General features: G+C 41.5%; 1 protein-coding gene across 1 annotated transcript; it reads right to left on the reverse strand.

Annotated features, from left to right (window-relative positions):
* Nucleotides 1-106: 106 nt before the first annotated feature.
* Nucleotides 107-26759, reverse strand: EAPP (E2F associated phosphoprotein). Its single transcript, XM_066276014.1, has 6 exons — nt 26579-26759; nt 18580-18761; nt 16655-16750; nt 14287-14404; nt 7682-7795; nt 107-727 (listed from the first exon to the last, which is right to left on the reverse strand). Exons 1-6 carry the CDS (start codon nt 26650-26652, stop codon nt 451-453), a joined length of 861 nt encoding a protein of 286 aa, XP_066132111.1. The 5' UTR covers nt 26653-26759; the 3' UTR covers nt 107-450.

Raw genomic sequence — 26759 nt, forward strand, 5'->3', positions numbered from 1 at the left:
AAAATTTTAAATACTGTCATTCCATCCTATGGGGTAGAAAGGAAATAAAGATACTTCTTAGCAAAACGAATACAGACAGAAGTCAGGAAATAGTTTCTAGTTTAATCACACCAAGGGTATGTCTAAAATAAAAAATAAAAATAACACTGAAAAAGAGATTACTTGTAACTCCAGAACATTTTAATTCTAAAGAGCTTTAATAAATAAAAAGCCCCAAGTTTCCAAAGGCCATCAGAAAGGGAATGAATCATCAGTCCCAACAGAGCTGGGGGAAATTTTTTTAAAGGGAGAGAGATGAAGGTTGGTAACCATTCTCTTTCAAAAAGAATAAAGTACTGCTTCCTCAAATAACCACTCAGAATGTCACTTGATAAGAACAGGCAGGAGGAAAATAACTACCTATACTTGCATTATAGACACTATTGGGCCATTAAATGCCAACTTAGCTATTTAGGAATGGCTTGCTAAGACATTGAAAAAGTGAAAGACTTCATCCTTGTCGTAGACTGCCACTTCCGTAGAACACTCGGTGCACAGAACGGGGTGGTAGGTTTCTTCCCCTGCTGCCTCTGCCTGCTCTGAGGCATCTTCCTGGTTAGACCTCATCTTCTTACGACCTCGCCTTTTCTTCCTGTTCTCCGGGGCTTTGTATCTTAGAACCTCTTCTTTGTTGATGGAACAATTCATCACAAACATTGCTCTATACTGAGTTTTGTATGATTCATGCCTAGGAGAAAAATAAAAGAGAATATTTATGTTCTATTTTAATACTTATATACATAGATAAAAGAACACCAAAGACTTACTGAAATACCAAAGTAAAGACAGAACAAGAAATTTACAAAAATGTTGAGTTATTTTAAAATTAGGAAGAAACTTGTTAATAGATAATATAGTATTACAAAAGTAACTTTTATCTCAGAAAAAATCTGATTTGCTCTTCAAACTTAGAAAGATAAATTGTAGAAAATTTGAGGTAATGTTTAAATAACACTGGGGAACAAAATTTTTGTTGCATCCACAAAAACACTTGTTCTTAACTAATTCGAGTGTGCTGATCTCAAATCTGACATTAGTTTTTCTCTATAAGCTACAGTTTTTTTGCAATTCAAGATTTTAGGTTTTCATCTTATTGTAAAATTTTCAACATTTAGTTTAACATAATGAAGTAGAATGTCTTCTTGGGCATCATCTTTGTGAAAATATAATAATTTATATAATGCAGTAAATACACTAATACACTAAAAGATATGACTGCATCAGAATTTGTCTACAATTTCAAAATAGAACATTAAAACACTTATTTTAATCATAAAATTTGCACAAGCTTATTTAAATTCTATTCAGGCAAAAATTTGTGTTTGTAGCTCTTGTGTTTGTGTATTTGTTGAGGACAATCTCGTTTGATGCTCCAGCAGTAGTCTACTCATCACTAACAGCTCCAAGATTTTCGGGAAACTTATCAAAGTGACTGTTCAGGAAGTGAATCTTAAGGCTCATGTTACATCCAATGTCACGGTAAACCAACAGCATCCTTTGAACCAGAAGTTCATAGTTTTCTGCTTTTTTGTTGCCAAGTTCTTTGTAACTGCCACAAAAGACTGCCATGCTGCTTTCTCCTCCTTATTTATCTTCCTGGCAAATTCTTTGTCACATATAAGGGTTCAAATTTGAGGTTCATCGAATACACCTGCTTTTATCTTCTCGAAAAACAAGGCAGGAAAAGCAGAAATAATATGTTGAAAGCATTCACTTTCTCTATTCAAAGCCTGAACAAACTGCTTCATTAAGCCAAGTTTGATGTGAAGTGGGGGGAAAATGATCCTGTCTCGATTAACTACACTTTCATTCACAATATTTTGCACCCCTACTTCCAGAACTTCACGTTTCGGCCACTCCTTCTGTGCCCAGTTTCTCCCGAGCTTGGCTGTCCCACAAACACAGAAAGCAAGGATACTTTGTGAAACTTCTCTGTTGTCCCAGCATGAAATTTACTATTTTAAGATCCACACAGCCACATATATAACAGAAGGTGTCAGGACTATTCTTAAATTTACGCCTACTTGAAGAAGCCATGATTCAATCTTAAAACAAAATAAGAGGGCGTTTTTATCAGATAATAATTTTTTACATTTAAAAACAAGTACAATTATGTAAAAGTGATATTTGTAAAACATTAATTGCCTTGTGGTTATGTTCAATCCAAGAGTTGTTGCCCTTTAACTCCAATTTAAAAACCAATGCATGCCATTAACTGTAACAAAAAATTTTAAATTGCATAAAAAATAGAGCATGCACCAAAAAACAGATTTCAAATTTGGAATCAGCGATGCAGAAATATATAGAAACAGTTCTAAAACCTCATGCAACAGAAAATGAAAAAAAATTGTTCCCCAGTATAATCTTTGTGTCTTTCTGTTGTGACCTAAGTCTTGCCCTTCTCTTATTACAAATGGTCCATTCTGGTCACCATTTCAGTAAAAGCTAGTTTTTAAAGCTTAAAGAGCTTCTGACTGTATAATATCCACTCTTGGCTTTATTCCAGTAATCTAAAGAACAGATTATGCTTCCTTTGTTCTCTTTACATAAGTTATTTACTTTTTTACTCTTTAAATCCCATGAACCAAATATCTCACTGGGTAAAAGCAATAAATTCCAGTCATATTTTCATTAGTTCCAATTGTTGATCTGTGCCATCACCACCACCAGTAACTTAGACTGTGCACACTCGTGCTCCTCAGGTAAGACTTGAAATTTTCATTTACATTCCACTGTATTGGAATCCTGTATTACTATGGAACACAATTTTTACCAAGGAAAATTTCTACTGTTAGATCATGAAGCAACTTCTATTGAGTATAGAACATATACTCTAACACACTTTAATTTGAAAGAAACCACTTAAGTACACAGATATTTTACTTTTTCTTTATTTCATAAACTTATTTTAGATATCAATTTATATTTTTTTAAAAAAGGCTTAAGTTCATATCAAAAGTACATAATTTAATTGTTGCAGATGAGAAACCTCCAGCTAGTAAATAAGGATAAATTACATCTGCCTGACCAGGCGGTGGAGCAGTGAATAGAACGTCGGACTGGGACGCAAAGGACCCAGGTTCAAGACCCTGAGGTCACCAGTTTGAGCGTGGGTTCATCTGGTTTAAGCAAAGCTCACCAGCTTGAGCCCAAGGTCACTGGCTTGAGCAAGTGGTCACTCGGTCTGCTGTAGCCCCACAGTCAGGGCACATACGAGAAAGCAATCAAAGAACAACTAAAGTGCCGCAACAAAAAATTGATGCTTCTCATCTATCTCCCTTCCTGTCTATCTGTCCCTATCTATCCCTCTCTCTGAGTCTCTGTCAATCAATCAAGCAATCAATTAATTACATCTAGCCACTCATTAGTTCCTAAACCAAATCACCACTATATCATCACTTAGTTTCAGTTTGCTTGATTCAAAACATGAACTCAGCTAGACATTTATAAGGCCAGCAAAAAAAGAAAGGAAAAGGAGAGTATACAATCTCATATCTGCCAGTTTCACATCCACAGATTCAAACAACTGCAGATAGAAAACAGTATTTTTCCATAAATGTTGAGAGCCAAATGCATGTACAGTTCCATGCCATTTTACAGTAAAAGGAGCTTGAGCATCTGTGGATTTTGGTATCCACTAGGGAGGTGGGAGGATATCCGAGAACCAATACCCCTCCGATATCAAGAGACGACTGTATTTGGATTAATAAAATGAAGGCACATGACGGGTGGTGGCGCAGTGGATGGAGTGTCAACCTAATACATTAAGGACCAGGTTCAAAATCCCGAGGTCACTGGCTTGAGCAGGGGATCACTACCATGATCCCATGGTCACTGGCTTGAGCCCAAAGGTCACTGGCTTGAAACCCAAGGTCGCTGGATTGAGTAAGGGGTCACTGGCTCAGTTTGAGGTCCCCAGTCAAGGCATATATGAGAAAGCAGTCAATGAACAACTAAAGTGAAACTATAAGTTGATGCTTCTCATCTCTCTCCTCCTTCCCTATCTCTCTTCTTCTCTCTCTCTCAAAATCAGTTTAGAAAAAAAAACTCATAGCTGAACTGTAGAGCACTGACCTGGAATGCTGAGGTCACAAGCTGAAAACCGCAGGCCTGCCCGGTCAAGGCACACACAAGAAGCAACTACTATGAGTTGTTTCCCACTCCTCCTCCCACCCCTCTCTCGCCTCTTCTCTCTCTAAAAATCAATAAATAAAAACCTTTTTTTAAAAAAAAAATCTACTGCATTTCTGTACACTGGCAATGAACAATCTGATAATGAAAGTATAATAGAGATTTCCAGAAGCTGAGGCAGTAGGAGTAAAGAATGGGGCATTATTGTCTAATGATAGAGTTTCTGTTTGGAACAACAGGAATTAGATAATGATGATGGCTGTACAATATTGTGAATGTAGTTAATGTCACTGATTGTACACTCATACACTTAAAATGATTACAACAGGAAACAAGGTAAGATTGCCCACTGTCACCACCCCTCTAACCAACATGGTACCAAAAGTCCAAGCCAGATTAATCAGGCAAGAAAAAAATAAAAGGTATTCAAATAAGAAATGAAGAAGTAAAATTGTCTCTGTTTGCAGATAACACAATCTTATACAGGGGGTCCTCGGGTTAGAACACAATTTCATTCCTAAAACAGTGATGTAACCTGAGGAGAGTGATGCTTCTCATCTCCCTCCTCCTCCACTCTCTCACTTCCCCTCTCTCTCAAAATTTGGTGTAAGTCAAAACACACCCTAGCCTAAGTCACTTACCTATCATAACACAGTTGTAAAATCATAATCTAGAATTTAAAAACACAAATATGCTGTGTCACCCATTGCGCTCAAGAAAACTAGTTCTCCCACATAGTCCATAAGTACGACGCTAAAGCTGAAACACTCAGATCTCAAAATTTTTAAGTTTTTATGGGAAGAGAGCATCATAAACTCGAAATTTTGGGGGAGGGGGAGAGAGAGAGACAGAACAACCAGTGACATCACCTCACCAAGCTGCTCACCACACATCTGAGCACAAAGTGCCTCCTGATGTAGGATGCAGTGAAAACTTAGGATGGGTCTCTTTTCATGTTCACGAAGAAGCGCTACGAATCCTGTTTTACCCCACCATGCACAGAGCACCATCAGTACACACCGAAATAAATGTATCCATCAGTAGATTTTTTTCTTTAGCAAACTCAGTGAAAGACTGAATAAATCCTCCCTTCTTGATGTCTCTTTAATAGGCAAAACAGCAAGACTTTCCTCACATAGTGTGTCACCGACAGCATACCTTGCAATCATGCTGAACTGGGATAAATAGCTTACATCTGTTGACTCATCCAAAGCGAGAAAAAAAAATGGTGCTGCATTTATGTCCTTCACTTGTGTTGCCTCAATTTGATTTGCCATCATGATGGTACAATCGTGAACAGTTCTTGCCAACAGAAGCATGCCTTTTATTCGTTTGATTATCTTGTCTTTATCTGAAAAGTCGTCAAAAAGTTCACTGGCAACATCAAGCATGAATGTTTTGGCATACTCCCCATTTGTGAATGGCTTTGTTTCTCACAATTGCTAAAGCACCAGCAAAGCTAGCCGAATTCCAGTCACCTTGTTGGGTCCAAACACAGAGTTGCTGCTGACTAGCTTGCATTCTGCACAGTAGCTATTGACATGCTTTCTTCCTGCCGTCCCCTGCTGGATATTGCAATGCAAATGTAGTATGGCATGTGTCGAAGTGCCACTTTATATTTGACCGTTTCATTGATGCAATTTTATCAATGCATATTAGACACACTGCAGAACCTGCTCTCTCCACAAAGGTGAATCCCTCTGTCCATTCCTGCTGAAAAGTATGATACTCATCTTTTTTTCTTTTAGCCATCTTCTTCGTCAAAAGGGTTTCTGCAATTAGCTAGCTGACTACTTGATTAAAAGGAGGGAAGTTTACTTCCTGACCTCATAACGACCCATGTACCTTACGCATTATTCAATAAAAATTTGGTGTTGTCCCGGAGGACAGCTGTGATTGGCTCCAGCCACCCGCAACCATGAACATGAGAGGTACGAAATGAATGGATTGTAATACATGAGAATGTTTATATTTTTAATGTTATTATTTTTATTAAAGATTTGTCTGCGAGCCAGATGCAGCCATCAAAAGAGCCACATCTGGCTCGTAAGCCATAGGTTCCCGACCCGTTATACACCTTAAACTTACACAATGTCAGTCATATCTCATAAGTCAATAGAGCTAGGGAAAAAAAAAAATTAATTTAAATGGTCTAGTTCAGTGGTTTTCAACTTTTTTATACCTGGGGACCAGTTAAAAAAGGAGAATTATTTCACTAAGGCAAAAATTACCCTGAGCATAAGCAAATTCGACTGAGATTATTAAGTCTATAATCTTCATACATCAGCGTGGTTACATCTTTGACAGGCAGACTTGTCCACAAACTGGCTGTTAAAAAACACTAGTCTAGCCTGACCTGTGGTGGCGCAGTGGATAAAGCGTCGACCTGGAATGCTGAGGTCGCCGGTTCAAAACCCTGGGCTTGCCTGGTCAAGGCACATATGGGAGTTGATGCTTCCTGCTCCTCCCCCTGTTCTCTATCTATCCCTCTCTCTCTCTCCCCTCTCTCTCTAATAAAAATGAATAAATAAAATCTAAAGAAAACAAAAAGTATATTAAGAAAAAGACGTTTAAAAAAAAAAAAAAAAAAAAACACTAGTCTAGGCCCTGGCCAACTGGTTCAGTGGATGGAGCATGGACCCCATGTGCGCCAATCTCCAGTCAGGGCACACAGGAGAAGCGTCCATCTGCTTTTTTCCCCTCCCTCTCCACCTTCTGTCTCTTCCCCTCTTGCAGCCAGTGGATGGATTGGTACAAGCATCAGCCCTGGGCATTGAGGATAGCTCGGTTGATTCAAGTATCAGCCCTAGATGGGGGTTGCCAGGTGAATCCCGGTCAAGGCGCATATGGAAGTCTGTCTCTCAATCTCCACAACTCTCACTTATTTTTTCATTTATTTATTTATTTATTTATTTATTTATTTATTTATTTATTTTAGAGAGAAGAGAGAAAGAGAAAGGGAGAAGCAGGGGGAGGAGCAAGAAACATCAACTCCCACATGTGCCTTGACTGGGCAAGCCCAGGGTTTCGAACTGGTGACCTCAGCATCCCAGGTCGATGCTTCATCCACTGCGCCACCACAGGCCAGGCCAACTCTCACTTTTAAAAAAAAATGGTCTAGTTGACAATAAACTGAACATTCAAATGAAGTACTCTTCAATAACAACAATTTTTTAAATGGTTAAAATAGTAAGTTTTATGTTACATGTATTTTATCACAATAAAAAAGGAGTGTATTTGAGAAATTATATAATTCCACACAAACACAGTTTCAGTGAATCCTTGTCAGTACTGGTAAGTGCTGTAAACTATTTCTGACAGAACTATGTAAAAACAAAGTTATTTATAAAATGATTAGCCATGTAGCACCAAGGATATATAAGAACAGAACATTATCAAAACTCCTAAGTACCTTAAAATTCTACTTGTGATTTTGAAGAAGGCCCACCAAGTTGGTTTTTCTGTTTGTGCTGCATGTATGTATCATATATATTGTTACCCTCTATGTTACCTTTGACAATCAAGACACAGTGTGGTCATGCAGGCAGGGCAATTCAAGACAGCATCACTATTTGGAACAGGCTGTTGTTGTTGACATGGCCTCTGTATTCCAAAACCATGGTAACTAGAATAGAAAGTGGGGGGAGACACATTAAAGCCAGACCTTGATTTTGAATGCTAACCTCCATAAAATTAATCAGTAATCCTTAGAAAAGTGGTTGATTTCAGCCTGACCAGTGGTGGCACAGTAGATAGAGCACTGACCTGGGACACTGAGGCCCCAGGTTCAAAACCTCGAGATCACAGGCTTGAGCACAGAATCATCAGGCTTGAGCACAGGCTTACCAGCTTGAACATGGGGTCACCAACATGAGCATGTGATCATAGACATGACCCCATGGTCGCTGGCTTGAGCCCAAAGGTTGCTGGCTTAAGCAAGGGATCACGGTCTAGGGTTGAGCCCCACACCTCCCACCCCCATCAAAGCATGTATGAGAAAGCAATCAATGAACAACGAAGGTGCCACACTATGAGTTGACATTTCTCATCCCTCTCTCTTCTTGTCAGTTTGTCTCTCTCTCTCTCTTGCTTAAAAAAAAATTCTGATTGAAAGAATAAAGCATCGCCTGACCAGGCAGTGACACAGTGGATAGATCGTTGAATTGGGATGTGGAGGACCCAGGTTCAAAACCCCGAGGTCACCGGCTTGAGCATCAGCTCATCTGGTTTGAGTACAGCTCACCAGCTTGAACCCAAGGTCGCTGGCTTGAGCAAGGGGTCACTCAGTCTGCTGTAGTCCCCCAGTCAAAGCACATATGAGAAAGCAATCAATGAACAACGAAGGTACCGCAACAAAGAACTGATACTTCTCATCTCTCTCCCTTCCTGTCTGTCGCTCTCTCTGTCTCCCTGTCACAAAAAATAATAATAATTATAATAAAGCACCAATCAACTTACGAAGTCACTAAAGTATAAAAGTGTATATTCTTAAAAGGGGCTTATGGTGAACTCCTGAAAGCTGAACAATAAAAGACAAACCATTAGGCATCACTTCCTAAACCAGGCATGGCCAACATACGGCCCGCAGGCCGAATATGGCCCACGTAATGACTTTATGCGGCCCACGATTAAATTTTTAATATTCTCCACTACTTTAAAATCTCAGCTACTCAGAAGCGGAAGCGTCTTTGATTATTGGAAATCGAGATATTTAAGAAGATAGTGATACATGGAAAAGAATTTCGCGTGTGACTAATCTAGGGTTAACTTCCAATAACTGGTTAAATGGATTTGTGATACTTCTTTATTTTTAAAAAGATTCCATTATAAAGATTTAAAAGTTTTGTACTCATCTGTACTCGATATGAACTGTTTGACATTTAGCGGAGATGTGAAACCCACATTCTTACAGGCAGAGTTTGCCAGTGCGAACCCAAGGTCAAACAATTCGTAATATTTTTGTGGTCAAGTGTGCTGAATCAAGTGGCATTGTAGCATAGACAATAGCTGCAGTTGATAAGTGAAAATGTGTCCAGGCTGTTTGTAAAATGAAATAATTGTTTTGTTTGCGATATAACCCCTTCAAGCTCATTCTATTAATTAAATGTTTCGATTACAATAGTTTGGATATTTATATGGTATGTAATTAATTTTTATTAAAATATATTTTTATTAAAATAATATTGTATATTAAAATGTTTTTTCACTCACATTTATTCATAAACAAATTACATAATAAAATTTTGTTTACTTAGGCCCTGGCCGGTTGGCTCAGCGGTAGAGCGTCGGCCTGGAGTGTGGGGGACCCGGGTTCGACTCCCGGCCAGGGCACATAGAAGAAGCGCCCATTTGCTTCTCCACCCCCCCCTCCTTCCTCTCTGTCTCTCTCTTCCCCTCCCGCAGCCAAGGCTCCATTAGAGCAAAGATGGCCCGGGCACTGGGAATGGCTCCTTGGCCTCTGCCCCAGGCGCTAGAGTGGCTCTGGTCACAGCAGAGCGACGCCCTGGAGGGGCAGAGCATCGCCCCCTGGTGGGCAGAGCATCGCCCCTGGTGGGCGTGCAGGGTGGATCCCGGTCAGGCGCATGCGGGAGTCTGTCTGACTGTCTCTCCCCGTTTCCAGCTTCAGAAAAATACAAAAAAAAAAAAAAAAAATTTTTGTTTACTTAAATCGTTTTTTTATTTAACATTTTTTAGTTTTAATATTTCGTCCGGCCCGTGAAAAAAGTTTTCTTTCTAATCTGGCCCGGGTGCAAAAACTGTTGGCCATGCTTGTCCTAAACTCTTTACATGTTTCTGGGGAAAATATTGAACACACATGGTATTTATTGGGTTGGGGAATAAGTTCGTAGCGTTTTTACCGAAGACTTTTATTTAAACAAAAAACAATAATTATATCAATAAGTTAATCAATTATATATTTGCCGTTGCTGTTTACAACCTCTTCCCACCTCTCGACCAATTTGTTGATGCCGTTCCACCAAAAATCGCCTAATCTGGTGTCAAAGAAGTTGTTGAACCAGTTTTTAAGGACCTCTTTGTTATCGAAGGTAACGCCCTTCATATGGTTTGACAGGGAGCGGAAAAGATGGTAATCGGTCGGTGCAAGGTCCGGAGAATACGGCGGATGCTGAAGGACCTCTCATTCAAGCTCTTGGAGTGCGGCTTTGACGACTTGTGCAACATAGGGCCTGGCGTTGTCATGAAGGAGTATGGTTTGACCATGTCGATCAGGTCTTTTCAGTCGAATAGCCTCATTCACACGGTGTAGCTGGGTAATGTAGAGCTCCTTGTTGACCGTGGCATTCTTTTCGAACATTTCCCAGTGCACCATGAGTCCCACCAAACACATATCATGATCTTCTTTGGATGAAGGTCCGGCTTGACTCTCGGCTTTGGCGTATCTCCTGGAGCCACCCACTCCTTTCTTTGCTTCATATTGATGTATAGGCACCATTTCTCATCTCCCGTGACGATTCGGTACAAAAAGCGCTGTTTATGACCACGTGTTGCTCAATGGCGGGCGAGATGCTGAGAAGCAACTTGAAGGCGACTTTTTTTCATTGAGCTCGTGAGGCACCCAGGCTCCCAATTTTCGGTAAATCCCATTGAATGACGGTGATTGAGAATCGTTTTATGACCGCAGTTCATTTTTTCCGCCAATTCACGACTGGTTTGGCGACCATTCTCCTTCAAAAGTGATTTGAGACATTCTTCATCGAATTCAGAAGGCCTTCCGCTGTGGGACGTGTCATCAACGTCAAAGTCGCCATTTTTAAACTTTGCAAACCATTTCCGTGCTGTAGACTCGCCTATGACACCTTCTCCATACACGTCGCAAATGTCCCGGGCTGCTTCGGCAGCTTTTTTACCTCGATGAAAAGCAAAGAAGAGCAGGTGTCGAAAATGTTGATTTTTGCCTCCTGGGTATTCCATTTCTAAACCTCAAAACTAATAAAAAATTAAATAACTCAAAAATACAATTAACATAGTTTTGTAGAGCAGAAAGAGTTTTATTGAATGAACACTTACCCTTTGCCAAACAGCAAACAAATCATTGTAAAAGAAAATATAAAAACGCTACGAACTTATTCCCCAACCCAATACTTTATTCTTAAATGTTTAGAAAACGTCAAAACCCAAACCTTAAGAGAGTAACTTATTCATTTATTCATTCAATAGATACTTCCTAAGTGCAATTTAACAATGTGCAAGATGTTTAGGATAAAGCATTGAACAAGACCAGTGCCTTCATGGGGCTTAAAATATAGTGAATTCATTATCTGAAGCTGATTTCTATAGTCTTAAAAGGCAACTACTGCTGGTCCTGGCCGGTTGGCTCAGTGGTGGAGCATTGGCCTGGTGTGTGGGTGTCCTGGGTTCAATTCCCAGCCAGGGCACACAGGAGAAGCACCCATCTGCTTCTCCAACCTTCCCCCTCTGCTTCCTCTCTATCTCTCTCTTCCCCTCCCGCAGCCAAGGCTCCAATGGAGCAAAGTTGGCAGAGGTGCTGAGGATGGCTCCATAGACTCTGCCTCAGGTGCTAGAATAGCTTCGGTTGCAACAAAGCGACGCCCCAGATGGGCAGAGCATTGCCCCTAGTGGGCATCCTGGGTGGATTCCAGTCAGGAGCATGTAGGAGTCTATCTTTCTGCCTCCCCACTTCTCACTTCAGAAAAATACAAAAAAACCTAATGCTTAATACAGGAATGTATAATGCATGAATGTAAACAGTGAATAAATTTTATAATGATGAAAATATATTCCATTTTACTTCACTGAGAAATAAATACTGTCACCAAAATAAGTATAGATTACAGTAAGCTCCTTGATTATGTCAATATCACTCGTGGCACTTAAAATGTTCATTTCACACTATAGTAATCAAAAAATATTCATTAAATAAATGCAAGGGGCAGTTGGCGGAAGTGGTGCATGGCTGAAACGAAGAGGATAAAAAGGACAAAGGAGGAGAGTGAACCCTAAAAGGTGATGTATAAACACCCATACAATATCAAAATACACCTGGACTTGAAAAATATAGATTCCTGGCCTGACCAGGCAGGGGTGCACTGAATAGAGCATAGGTCTGGGACGCAGAGGATCCAGGTTCGAAACCACAGGTCACTAGCTTGAGTGCGAATCACCAGCTTGAGCATGGGGTCACTAGCATGAGCATGGGATTATTAACATGACCCCATGGTTGCTGGTTTGAAGCCAAAGGTTGCTGGCTTGAGCCCAAGGTCACTGACTTGAGCAAGGGGTCACTCGCTCTGTTGCAGCCCCCAGTCAAGGCACATATGAGAAAGCAATCACTGAATCAAAACCTCCTGGAGTATGACTCAAGAATTTTCATTTCATTCTCCCTAGGTTGACTCTGAAGCACAGCCAGGTTAAGAAAGCACTGTGTAATATGGCAAGATGCCTCCTTTTAGTTTTGTGACATATCGGCCTTAATAAAATCAAATCTGAAAATAAGTACAGCCTGACCAGGAGGTGGCATAGTGGATACAGCATCAGACTGAGAGGCAGAGGACTCAGGTTTGAAACCCTAAGGTCGCCAGCTTGAGCGCACGCTCATAGACATGACCCTATGGTTGCTGGCTGGGGTCCAAAGGTCACTGGCTTGAAGCCCAAGGTCGCTGGCTTGAGCAAGGGGTCCCTCGCTCTGCTGTAGCCCCCCAGTCAGGCACATATGAGAAAGCAATCAATAACTAAGGTTCCACAACAAAGAATGGATGCTTCTCATCTCTCTCCCTTCCTGTCAGTCTGTCCCTATCTGTCTCTCTCTGTCTCTGTCAAAAAAAAAAAAAAAGAGTAGAGTTTCCTCTTGTGATGATGAAAATAGTTCGATATTAAATAGAAGTGTGAATATACTAAATGCCACTGTATTGCTCACTTTATAAGTAGTTTTCTTATGTGAATTTCACCTCTATTTAAAAAAAATTTTTTGAACAGTTAAAAAGAACAATTCAACATGGAGGGACCTGGAAACTATTATGTTAAGTGAAATAAGCCAGGCAGAGAAAGAAAAATATCATATGACCTCACTCATTTGAGGAATCCAAGGAACAATGTGAACTGAGGAACGAAATTAAACCTGAAGGGAAGGGGGGAGGGAGCTGTTGGAAGGGGAATAACGGGTTATGTTGAGAGAAATATGGGGGGAGGGGGGATGTAGTTGAGGCGACTCTAGAATTTATGTAAACACAATAAATTAAATTAATTAAAAAAAGAACAATTCAGATGCAAAACACAATAACCACTCTTCATCCACAAATTCTTAATCTCCAACCAGTTTTAAATTACATCTATTTTTAAAAATTCAGCTTTGGTTCTTGAGGGGAGAGACTGAGCACAACACTTTAAATTCAAGTTTTTAAAAATGAATCATCTGACTGAAATTTGCTTTATTTTCAAAACTATTCAGCAGTTTTTTCTCAAACTTCTTTATGTATGCCTGTATAGACATATACACATACATTCAAAATGTGAATGTAGTGAAAATTATCTTTTAATCTCAAAAGATTCTAAATATTCAATTTAAGTTCTCCCTGATCTATGGTGGTACAGTGGACAGTGTTCACCTGGAATGCTGAGGTCGCTGGTTCAAGGCCCGGGTTTACCCAGTCAAGGTACATACAAGAAACAACTATGAGTTGATGCTTCCCACTCACCCCCGCACCCACCCTGGACTTTCTCTCTCTCTCTCCTCTCTTTAAAATCATTTAGTATAATACTGCCAAAGTGAGCACAAAATCTTTTTTTTTAAAAATGTAAGGCCTGGCTGGGTTGCGTAGTGGATAGAGGATCAATCTGGGATAGTGAGGACCCAGGTTTAAAATCCCAAGGTCACCAGGTTGAGCACGGGCTCACCAACTTGAGCGTGGGGTCGCTGGCTTAGCGTGGAATCAGACACGTCCCCGGAGTCACTGGCTTGAAGCCCAAGATTGCTGGCTTGAGCGAGGGCTCAGTGGCTCGGCCTGAGCTCCCAGTCAAGGCAGGTATGAGAAGCAATCAGTGAAAAACTAAAGTGATACAACTACTAGTTGATGCTTCTCACCTCTCTCCCTTCCTATCTGTCTCTCTGGGGAAAACAAAAAATATTTAAATTCTTACCCTCTTCTCCGTGCATCAACCCAGGCCTGATCCCTGTTATCTTTTTCAGGATCATATAATAACTCATCATTTGTTGGAATCCTGTATCGTTTCTTCTTTTTTTTCTTGGCCACCTGTGCTAATTTTGAAAATGTTAAGGATATGGTTAAGTATCATATCTCAAGTGTACACCTTTTTAATACAGAATAAAAAATCCCACCTTCTAAGCTACATATTTTTTTCTATTTATAGTTTCCTTTAAAAATTTTTGCCTGACCAGGAAGGAGGTAGCACAATGGGTAGAGTGTCAGCCTGGGATGCTGGGGACCCAGGTTCGGAGCCCCGAGTTTGCCAGCTTGAGCACAGGGTCTCTGGCTCAGGCATGGGATCATAGACATGACCCCATGGTCACTGGCCTGAGCCCAACGGTCGCTGGCTCGAGCAAGAGGTCACTGGCTCACCTGGAGTCTGCCAGTCAAGGCACATATGAGAAAACAATCAATGAACAACTAGGGTTCTGCAGCTGTGAGCTAATAAAAAAAAAAGAACAATTCAGATGCAAAACATAATAACCACTCTTAATCCACAAATTCTTAATCTCCAACCAGTTTTAAATTACAATTCTCCCTTTCTGTCTGTCCCAGTCTGTCCCTCTCTCTTGCAAAAAAAAAAAAAAAAATTCGACTAATAATCAAGGCATTAAAATGAATAGAGGAGGCAAAACTTTTTTCACTGAAAACTGGTATCTCAAGGTTTAAATAATGAAAATTCAGAGTTCAAAGAGCTACTGAAAGCAGCCCAAAAATAGAAACTATTTTTGACACCTAAACTCTCCACAAGTTCCCATATATAAAATGCTACTGCAATCAGAAAATTTCAAAAATGAATGAAAAAAATTAGTCATCCACATTCACCAGACATTTAAAATGTACTTGAGCAGATCAATATTTAACAACATATTAAATATAAAATTTTTTCTTTACCATCTAAATTTATTATTTGTATATTCCAGTGTAATTACTGATATAATTAAATTAGTTTTAGGTGTTATCAATGATATGTTCAACTTTGCTCAAATTTTATACAAAATCAATTCCAAAGTATAAAGAGGCTGATAAGAAAAAAGCAACAAGCTAGGGAAAATTCTGCAAGAGAGTAAAAATATAGGAAGTATTTGCAGGTATAAAAGCACATGTTGGGCCCTGGCCAGTTGGTTCAACAGATAAGAACATCAGCCCAGCATATGGATGTCCTGGGTTGATTCCCAATTAGAACACACAAGAGAAATAACCATCTGTGTCTCTCCCCCCCTCTCTCCCCCTTCCCTTCCTCTTCCCCTCCTGCAGCCAATGGCTCAATTGGTTCAAATGTCAGTCCCTGGAGCTGAGAATAGCTCAGGTGGTTTGACTGTCAGCCCCTGGCACTGAGAATAGCTTAGTTGCTTCAAGCATCGAGCCTGGGAGCTGAAGCTAGTTCAGTTGGTCCAAGCATTGGCCCCAGACAGGAACTGCTGGGTAGATTCCAGACGGGATGCATGCAGGAGTCTGTCTCACTGTCTCTTCCCTCCTCTCACTTAAAAAATAAATAAAAAGTAAATAAATAAATAAAAGCAAATACTGCTGCACTAAGGAATCTGAAGGAAGAGGGGGAGACCAAGAGCCCAGAGGAGGGAAGTACTAAGTCAGGATATACTCTTCCTCTTCCCAGTTGTGCCTATGCAGAGTCGTTGTTGGTCCCACTCCTCATATGTATGCATTTCCATCTGTTCTTTTTTTTTTCTTGTGGTAAAATTGGTATACAAGATTATTTAGCCTAGCGTGCGGAGGACCCGGGTTCGATTCCCAGCCAGGGCACACAGGAGAAGCGCCCATTTGCTTCTCCACCCCTCCGCCGCGCTTTCCTCTCTGTCTCTCTCTTCCCCTCCCGCAGCTAAAGCTCCATTGGAGCAAAGATGGCCCGGGCGCTGGGGATGGCTCTGTGGCCTCTGCCTCAGGCGCTAGAGTGGCTCTGGTCGCAACATGGCGACGCCCCAGAGGGGCAGAGCATCGCCCCCTGGTGGGCAGAACGTCGCCCCATGGTGGGCGTGCCGGGTGGATCCCGGTCCGGCGCATGCGGGAGTCTGTCTGACTGTCTCTCCCTGTTTCCAGCTTCAAAAAATGAAAAAAAAAAAAAAAAAAAAAGATTATTTACATTTCAGGTATACAGCATTCTAATAGTTCACTATTGTATACATAACTGTTCTTATTCATCAATCCTGCTTTTGTTTTCACATCAACAACCTATACTTCCTTAAAAAATTGAACAGAGGGAAATCCTAATACCAAGTAATTATGAGGTAAACATTTTTTCATAAAATATAACTGCTAAACCTGGTAAACATTTTACTTACCTACTTTGTCTTCATCCTCAGAATCAGAATCAAAATATATATCATCATAGTACTTTGTTGAAGCTGTTCCAACTTTCCCATTTCCCGTGGAAGATCCTGTTCAAACCATAAGGGAAGTTTACAGACAAAACCATACATAATTGACAGAAAAAAAAAACCCTCCATATATTCTTCCATACCGCAAAGTAATATCACCTCATTCCCAATCTCATTGGGATGGAAAACCACTTCCACATCAATGACTTAGTAGATTGGTACCCTATGTGATTACAGAAAACTGCCCCTCCTTGATTAAATGTTCCAAATCATGAGACGATTTTTCTCTCCCTTCCTACAAACCTAATTAAATAAAAATAAAAGAGCCATATTTTCAGGTTGGCAGCATACATGTCTCTACCTTTTGGCCATGTGGTATACTGTCGAGAACAGTGAATAAATATCTTGTTTTAAAGGGACCAGGCAGTGGCACAGTGGACAGAGCATCAACCTGGGATGCTGAGGACCCAGGTTCAAAACCCCAGGAATGCCAGCTTGAGTGGCAAGCTCACCAGCTTGAGCACAGGGTTGCTGGCTTGAGTGTGGTCACAGACATGACCCCATGGTCACTGGCTTGAGCCCAAAGTAGCTGGCTTGAGCAAGAGGTCACTGGCTCAGATGGTGCCTCTGGTCAAGGCACATATTAGAAAGCAATCAATGAACAACTAAGGTGCCACAAGTTAGTTGTTCTTTTCATCTCTCTCCCTTCTTGTCTACCTGTCTATCTGTCTCTCTCACTAAAATAAATTAAAATAAAGGTACTTTAGAGGAAAGAGGGCAAGAGCCCTACAGAGAGGGAAAGTAATGACTCAAGGACTCATTTTTACCCACACTTATGTCTTCATATACCTGCATCACTAATTGTCCCTCTTAATTAAAACCTACTTTTAGGCTCTGGCCGGTTGGCTCCGTGCACAGAGCGTCAGCCCAGTGTATGGACACCCCAGGTTTGATTCCTGGTCAGGGACACACAGAGAAGCAACCATCTCCTTCTCTCCCTCTCCATCCTCTCCCTCTTCTCCTCCCGCAGCCAGTGGCTCATTTGGTTTGAGCAACAGCCCAGAGCCCTGACGATAGTCCAGTTGGTCCCAGCACATCAGTCTCAGGTGCTAAAAATAGCTACAGTTGAGTCAAGCTTAGGCCCCACACAGGGTTGCCGGGTAGACCCTAGTTGGGGCGCATGTAGGAGTCTGTCTCACTATCCCCCTCCTCTCACTTTAAATAAATAAATAAATAAAACATACTTTTTTTATTATTACTACTGTATATGCTTTCTTTTTTTTTTTATTTACTGATTTTAGAGAGAGTAAAGAGAAAGGGGGGGGGGGTGAGAGCAGGAAGCATCAATGCATAGTAGTTGCTTTTCATATGGGCCTTGACCAGGCAAGCCCTGGGTTTCAAACCAGCGACCTCAGCATTCCAGGTTGATGCTCTATCCACTGCGCAACCACAGGTCAGGCATAGAGCAGTTTTGAGTCAGGTACATTTTACATAAAAACTAAGTATCAAAATAAAGTATGTTTCAGTACTTACTAACATGAGACAGGAAATTTGTACTGACACATCATTCAACCTGCCGTACCAGTGCTACATAACCCTAAATATACTTTTAAAAGCCTGTCTTTTTTTTGTTGTTGTTTTTATCCTGAGGTAAAAATTACAAAAGGAAATCAAGCAAGTAAACAGTACTAAAAAATCTCTTTCCAAAAACAACTTCTATAGTCATCAATGAAAACTATGCTCAGTGCCAAACACATTTATTCATTCAGTCAATAAATACTTATTGAGTACCTACCAAAGATGCTGGAAACACAAAAGAGCACAAATAAGGTTCTTGCCCATGTGGAGCTTAGAAAAATAGCTATATTAAAATCTAACTAAAAGTTTACCTGTTTCCAGGGAGGATAATTTGTCCTCCATCGTTTTTATGGTGGAATTTAATTCAGCTTCCATTTCTTTTTCAAATTCATCTTCACTAGATGATTCACTTTCTCCAGTAAGACATTCTCTAATGAGTTTTCGTTTTTGGTCAGGAGTTCCATGTAAAAGCACATCTACTTCATCTTCAGAACTAATATTTAAATCATAAAGAATACAAATATTCAAGAATTTTTAAGGGTTTTTTTAATCCTTTAAAAACTTTTTTTTCATTTATTGACTTTAGAAAAAGATAGAAAGGTGGAGAGGGAGAGAGAGAGAGAGACAGGGAGAGAGGGAGGGAAAAGAGAAGAGGAAGGGAGGAGGGAGAGAAATGGAGACAAAGAGAAAGGGAGAGAAGGGAAAAGGGAGAGGGGGACAGCGAGAGAAACACTGATTTGCTGTTCCACTTATTTATGCACTCACTGGTTGCTTCTTGTATGTACCCTGACTGAGGATCAAATCCACAACCTTGAAGTATCAGGATGAAGTTCTAATCAACTGAGCTACCCTGCTACAGCCAATTTTAAATTTTATAAGGTTGCATTTGATTCATCTGGCATATACATAGAGCTTTTCTCACTTAATAAGCAACCATTTCTGCATATTTCCATATATATAATATATATATATATACACATATATATTTTTTTTTAAGCGAGAGAGATACAGAAAGAGGGACAGATAGGGACAGACAGACAGGAAGAGAAAAAGATAAGCATCAATTCTTTGTTGCGGCACCTTAATTGTTCTTGATTGCTTTCTCATATGTGCCTTGACGGGAGGGCAGAGGGCCTCCAGCAGAGAGAGTGACCCCTTGCTCAAGCCCGCACTCTAGCTGGTGAGTCTATGCTCAAGCTGGATGAGCCTGTGCTCAAGTTTGCGACCTCGGGGTTTCGAATCTGGGTTTTCTGCGTCCCAGTATGGCAATCTATCCACTGTACCACCACCCGATAAGGCCCAAATACATTTTTTAATGTCTGTAAAACATTTCCTCTTATAAACATTGTACATTTATTTCTAGCTCTTTGCTATTCAACACTACAATAAACATCTCTGTATATGTACTATAATTTTGTGTTTATTTCCTTAGAATGAATGTCTAGAATTAGAAACAAACATCTTCCTGCTTTCTTGAATTACCACACTGTTTTCCAAAAGTACTGCAATAATTCACAATTCCATCAGCAATAAAAAGTTTACTCCATGGAACTGGGAGTTTTTTAAAACTCTGCACATTTAAATAAAACCTAAAATGTGTAACTAATAGATCACTAATAAATGTTAACAGACAGTAATTAAAAATTACAATTTTAAAAGTACAACCTGACCAGGTGGTAGCACAGTGGACAGAGCATCAGATTTGGATGCAGAGGACTTAGGTTTGAAACCCTAAGGTTGCCAGCTTGAGCATGGGCCATCCAGCTTGGGCACAGGTTCACCAGCTTGAGCTCAGGGTTGCTGGTTTGAGCGTGGGATCATAGACTTGACCCCATGGTCACTAGCTTGAGCCCAAAGGTCGCTGGCTTGAAACCCAAGGTCGTTTGCTTCAGCCCAAGGTCTACTGTAGCCCTCCAGTCAAGGCACATATAAGAAAGCAATCAATGAACAACTAAGGCAGGTGTCCCCAAACTATTGCCCACAGGCCACATGCGGCCCCCTGAGGCCATTTATCTGACCCCTGCCTCTTTCATTGGTGGTCAGTGAGAGGAGCACTGTATGTGGTGGCCCTCCAACGGTCTGAGGGATAGTGAACTGGTCCCCTGTGTAAAAAGTTTGGGGACCCCTGAACTAAGATGTTGCAACAAAGAACTGATGCTTCTCATCTCCCATTCTGTCCGTCTGTCCCTCTTTCTGACTCTGTCAAAAAAAAAGGGGGGATAGTACTACAGAGAGAGAGAAAGCTGAATTATATTCCAAATTCTCCTGAACAATTTCTACCAGTTTACTTGGCCTTCTGAGCCTGGGTTTCCTCATCAATAGCAGTGTGACAAAATTAAACCAGATATCAGCAGGAATAACCAAAATGTCTAAGACATTTCTAATACAATCAATAGTACATAGGTAATGCTCGTGGTCTAATTAATAGTCTTCTAGAACAATGCTTTTGGACCTCCTGCAGAAGGTACAGTAAATTGGAAAAATCCAATTCACAGCAATCAATTTTATTAATGGAAGAGGCTTCTACTCCCAGGAAAGTGTCCCTTCTCACATTCTTCATCCTGACCAGCATGCCTTTTTTTTTTTTTTTTGCAGAGACAGAGAGAAAGTCAGAGAGAGGGACAGACAGGGACAGACCAACAGGAAGGGAGAGAGATGAGAAACAAGAAACATCAATTCTTCATTGCAGTTCCTTAATTGTTCATTGGAGTGCGGTGCTACAGCAGACTGAGTGACCCCTTGCTCAAGCCAGCGAACTTGGACTCAAGCTGCTGAGCTTTGCTCAAACCCAATGAACCTGCGCTCAGGCTGGCAACCTTGAGTCACAAACCTGGGTCCTCCGCGTCCCAGTCCGATGCTCTATCCACTGCGCCACCACCTGATCAGGCGCTTCCTCTTTCTTCATTATCACTATATTCACTTGGGTCCCCTGAAATTTACATATCATAAGGATGTCCATACCTCCAAACTCTTCTTCATCCTACCTTAACCCTCGCTGCTGCCAGAATGTTATTCCTAAAGAACTCTCATCACGCCTGACCTGTGGTGGCACAGTGGATAAAGCGTCGACCTGGAAATGCTGAAGTCGCCGGTTCGAAACCCTGGGCTTGCCTGGTCAAGGCACATATGGGAGTTGATGCTTCCAGCTCCTCCCCCCTGTCTCTCTCTCTCTCTCCTCTCTAAAATGAATAAATAAAATAAAAATTAAAAAAAAAAAGAGAAAGAGAAATAATAATAAAAAAAAAAGAACTCTCATCACGTTGCTACCCTACTCCAAAAAAAGTCTGTGGCCAAATCTCTGAGCACAGCATTCAAAAGAGCCTTCCACAATCTGGTTCCAGCTTATTTTCAACCTTGGGGCAATTCTGCCTCTCCCCCTCGGGGCACATTTAGCATAGCTAGATTTTTTTTAGTTTTATTGATTTTACAAAGAGAGAAAGGAACACTGATTTGTTGTTTTACTTATTTATGCATTCATTGTTTAATTCTTGTGTGTTCCCTGACCAGGGATCAAACCTGCAACTTTGGCATATCAGGCAATGCTCTAACCAACTGAGCTACCCACCCAGAGGACTAGAGACATTTTTGATTGTCACAAACCGAATGTGGGAGGAGGGGCTACTGGCATCCACATGATACCAATACACAAGATAGCTCCCCTCAACAGAGAATTATCTGACCTACGATGTCAATACTACTGAGGTTGAAAACCGATCTATTTTATTTTCCAGTGTTTCCAAAGTGTGGGACATAAGTCATTTTAAGGAGTAGCAGATTAGATGACAACCCATTAAATAACACTGAAGCCACCACTAGTGGGAATGTAAAATGGTACAGCCACTATGAAAAACAGCTTGACAATTTCTTATAAAACTTAACATGCAGCCTGACCAAGGGGTGGCGCAATGGACAGAGTGTTGGACTGGGATGCAGAGGACCCAGGTTCAAAACCCCAAGGTTGCCTGACCAGGCAGTGGCGCAGTGGATAGAGCGTCGGACTGGGATGCGGAGGACCCAGGTTTAAAACCCTGTGGTTGCCAGCTTGAACACGGGCTCATCTGGTTTGAGCAAAAAGCTCACCAGCTTGGACCCAAGGTCACTGGCTCGAGCAAGGGGTTACTTGGCCTGCTGAAGGCCCATAGTCAAGGCACATATGAGAAAGCAATCAATGAACAACTAAGGTGCCGCAATGAAAAACTGATGATTGGTGCTTCTCATCTCTCTCCGTTCCTGTCTGTCCCTATCTCTCTCTCTCTCTCTCTCTCTCTCTCTCTCTGTCCCTGTAAAAAACAAACAAACAAACAAACAAAAAACCCCAAGGTTGCCATCTTCAGTTCAGGCTCATCAGCTTGAGCATGGGGTCATCAAATTGAGCAGAGGCCACTGGCTTAAGCATGGGATCATAGACATGACCCCACAGTCGATGGCTTGAGCAAGGGGTCAGCAAGCAAGTTGCTGGCTTGACTGGGAGGATCCAGTCAAGGCACATATGAGAAGCAATCAATGAACAACTGAACAACTAAGAGTGCCACAACTACCAGTTCATGCTTCTTATCTCTCTCCCTATCTCTCCCTTTTTCTCTCTCTCTCAGAAAACAAACAAAATATTGAATCACAAGAGAGTTATTCTTTTGGCAAATTTTCTTCAGTTCTTGTAATTTTTTTTTAAGATTTTATGTATTCATTATAGAGGGGGGAAGAGAGAAAGAGAGAAGATGGAAGAGGAGGAAGCATCAACTCCCATAAGTGCCTTGACCATGCACGCCCAGGGTTTCGAATTGGCGACCTGAGCATTCCAGGTTGAAGCTTTATCCACTGCACCACCACAGGTCAGACTTGTGATTATTTCAAAAGAGTCTCAGCATTTAGCACTACTAGGAAAGGCAATATATCATGGACCCTGCGTATTCTTGTTGAATATGCCAAGAATACAAGGTTCTCAACACGCTTTACATAAGTCATTTCTCAAAGTTGTGTTTGCAGTAAAAAACCTTGATGAATGAGGTAATGTCCCTTTCCAGGACAAAGAGCTGGCTTATTTACTACCTGCTATAAAAAAAGCTGGATTCTCCAAGCTCAAGTGATCCTCAGCCACAATGCCAACTCACTGAATGTGTAGCATCTATTTAGGTCTTTTTCCATGTAACCACTGTAGAAGTTGGGAAGAGCAATCAATACAAACATGATGCTCCTGCTGCCTGCTATGCTGTGAGGAGTCTTAGATCTTCTGCCAGCTTCCATAAAGCAGTGACAGGATATGAATGAAGTATTAGCATAACCCTGGCCGGATGGCTCAGTTGGTTAGAGCTTCGCCTTGAAGCACAGAGGTTACTTACCAATTCAGTCCCTGGTCAGGGCACATACAGGAACAGACAGATGTTCCTGTCTCTGTCTCTTTCCCTTCTCTCTCTCTAAAATCAATTTTTTAAAAAAAATTTTAAAGCATAACATATGGCACAGGGGATAAAAGCATCAACCTGGACTGCTGGAGTCACCAGTTCAAAATGCCCAATCAAGGCACATGTGAGAAGCAGCTACAAATTCCTTCCCATTCCTCTCCTCTGCCTTTTTTTCCTCCAAAAATCAATTTTAAAAAATCTTTTTTTTTTAAAAAAGCTTCTCATAAATAATAAAATATTAGCTTATATTAGTTTGTAAGTGGGGTAAAATCAAATCCTGACAGACATCTCTTAAACACCTCTCTAACATCAATCTCCCTTTTTATTTTAAGACTTTATTTATTCAATTTTCAGAGAGGAGAGAGAGAAAGGGAAAGAGGGAGAGAGAGACAGAAAGAGAGAGAGAGGGCCTTGGCCAGGAAAGCCCAGGGTTTCAAACTGGCAACCTCAGTGTTCCAAGTCGACGCTTTATCCCACTGAGTCACCACAGATCAGACCCAATCTCCCTTTTTAAAACAACAAGCAGCCCTGGCTGGTTAGCTCAGTCAGTTAAAAGAAAAAGCATCATCCCAAAACAAGGTTGTGGGTTCAATCCCGGTCAGGACACACACAGGAAGCAAACAAAAAATGCCCAACTGAGCCCTGGCCGGTTGGCTCAGCGGTAGAGCGTCGGCCTAGCGTGCGGAGGACCCGAGTTCGATTCCCGGCCAGGGCACACAGGAGAAGCGCCCATCTGCTTCTCCACCCCTCCGCCGCGCTTTCCTCTCTGTCTCTCTCTTCCCCTCCCGCAGCCAAGGCTCCATTGGAGCAAAAGATGGCCCGGGCGCTGGGGATGGCTCTGTGGCCTCTGCCTCAGGCCCTAGAGTGGCTCTGGTCTCAATATGGCGACGCCCAGGATGGGCGCATGCGGGAGTCTGACTGTCTCTCCGTTTCCAGCTTCAGAAAAATGAAAAAAAAGCCCAACTGAGTGGAATAACAAATGCTTCCTTTCCCCCTCCCCTCTCTCTCCCATCCTCTCTGTGCTGTCGCTCTAAAAATCAATTAAAAAAATTGAGCCCGGCTGGATATCTCAGTTGACTGAAGCACCAACCTACAGCGTGGAGGTTGCAGGTTCCTCAGTTAGGGCACATGAAGTAGTAGCTCGAGGTTCCTGTCTCTCTCTCCCTGCCTCTTTCAGAAAAGGAAAAAAAAAAAGGCATTGGCCCGACCCATGGTGGCACAGTGGACAGAGTCCACCTGGAATACTGAAGTCACCAGTTCGAAACCCCAGGCTTGCCCAGTCAAAGCACATACAAGAAGCAACTACTATTAGGTTGATGCTTTCTGCTTCTCCATCCTTCTTTCTTTCTCTCTCCCCTCTCTAAAAATCAGTAAATAGAATTTTTTTTAAAAAAAGCATGCATTGGATTCTGAGCTTTGAATAGACAGTACTGTCTTAAAGCATTGTTTTCTATTCATCGTATATTTTTATTTTTTTAATTTTTTCTTGACTGATTTCAGCGAGAAAGGAAAGGAGAGAGACATGAACACTGAGTTGTTCCAGTATGTGCCCTGACCAGGGATTGAGCCAGCAATCTTTGTGCTTCGGGATGAAGCACAAACCAACCAAGCAATCCAGCCAGGGCTAAATTTTTATTTTATGTATTTTAGCAAGAGAGGTAGGGAGAGAGAAAGAGACAGGAACATCAATCTGATCCTGTATGTGCCCTGACTAGGTATTGAACTGGCAACCTCTGAGCTTTGGGACGATGCTCTATCAACCAAGCTATCCTGGCATGGTTCATAGCACTTTTTGTTTGTTACTTTACCAGTGACAACTGCCACTTTCTTTAAGATATTTAACTACAAAAATGTAAATTGACTTTTAAATTTTTATATAAATTACACAGGCAAATATGGAGATGGTAAAGGCAGAAAAACCCAAGTCCAGGAAACACTCCTAGATTTCGATCAAACTGAATTATTAATTGAAGCCTATGTACACCTCCTCTCACAAACCTGACCCATTAACTGAAACTCTTCTTCACAGGGAACTTTGGAATCCATCCTCACTCCCCACAGCACAAATCTTCACAGCAGCCTAATCTCCCACGCCTAGAACCCCTCCCTAGGAAAATGTGAAGAATATGGTGATTGAAAATAGGACAGTTTTACATGAAGAGCAATTGGACAGTGTTTTGAAGTTTATAAATAGGATTTGCTGACAGTTTTTAAAATGGCTAAATATGCCAGGAAATTTGCCAACCTAACAGTAAGTTTCCTTCAGGTAGGATTAAACTCTTCCTTTTGGAAATGCCCACGGAACTTCATCTGTGCTGATCTCAGGTCATCGCTTTCTACAATGCTCTTCTGAGACACATACTTATTTCCATGATATCTCATTTTCCCTACTATCCTATAATCCTGTAAAAGGCAAAGTATCTTATGATTCACCTCTGTAGCTCAGAGCAAGCATATAATAGGTGCTCAACAAAAGTCTGTTAAATATCCCATTACTTCTGCTTATGGCATATTAGTCTTGTACCTGGTCAATTAACATTAAGGCCCACGAGCCTTACAACATACTTATCATATAGTTATTATATTTCCTTTTTACAGATGAGTATAAGTGACTTGCCTTTGGTCACATTTCTAGTAAGCTGCAAAGGCAGGATCGATTACACGGCTTTTGAAGACTTCCGCATGATTCCAGAATAGCCCCCTTCCCCGTGATGGTGTCGACCCGCCTCCCCCGCAGCTGCAAGACCTCACCAGGACTCCCCTCGGCGCCCCACAGGCGACAGCGGGGCGCGACAAACACCCGAACCCTGGGCCGATGGTCTGAGCAGGTCCAGCAGGCGCAGCGAAGGGAGAAGGCTAAGGCCTGGCCTGGGCCCGCAGCCTCTGGGGCCGGGGCAGAGCAGGAGCCCACCTGCTCAACGCCGGCTCCTCATCGCTAGGCTCTTCCACTGAGTAGGGGTCATAGTCATCCCGGAGCCCGTTCATGGTAACCTCCACCCTCCGACAGGGTCCACAGGAGTCGACAAAGGATGTGTTTACTCCGCTGGTCCCTTCACTAAAGCACGGCTCACACCACTTCCGCCGGCACTTCC

Source organism: Saccopteryx bilineata, chromosome 4 (genome assembly GCF_036850765.1).
Source record: "Saccopteryx bilineata isolate mSacBil1 chromosome 4, mSacBil1_pri_phased_curated, whole genome shotgun sequence".
In the NCBI taxonomy this organism is placed as follows: domain Eukaryota; kingdom Metazoa; phylum Chordata; class Mammalia; order Chiroptera; family Emballonuridae; genus Saccopteryx; species Saccopteryx bilineata.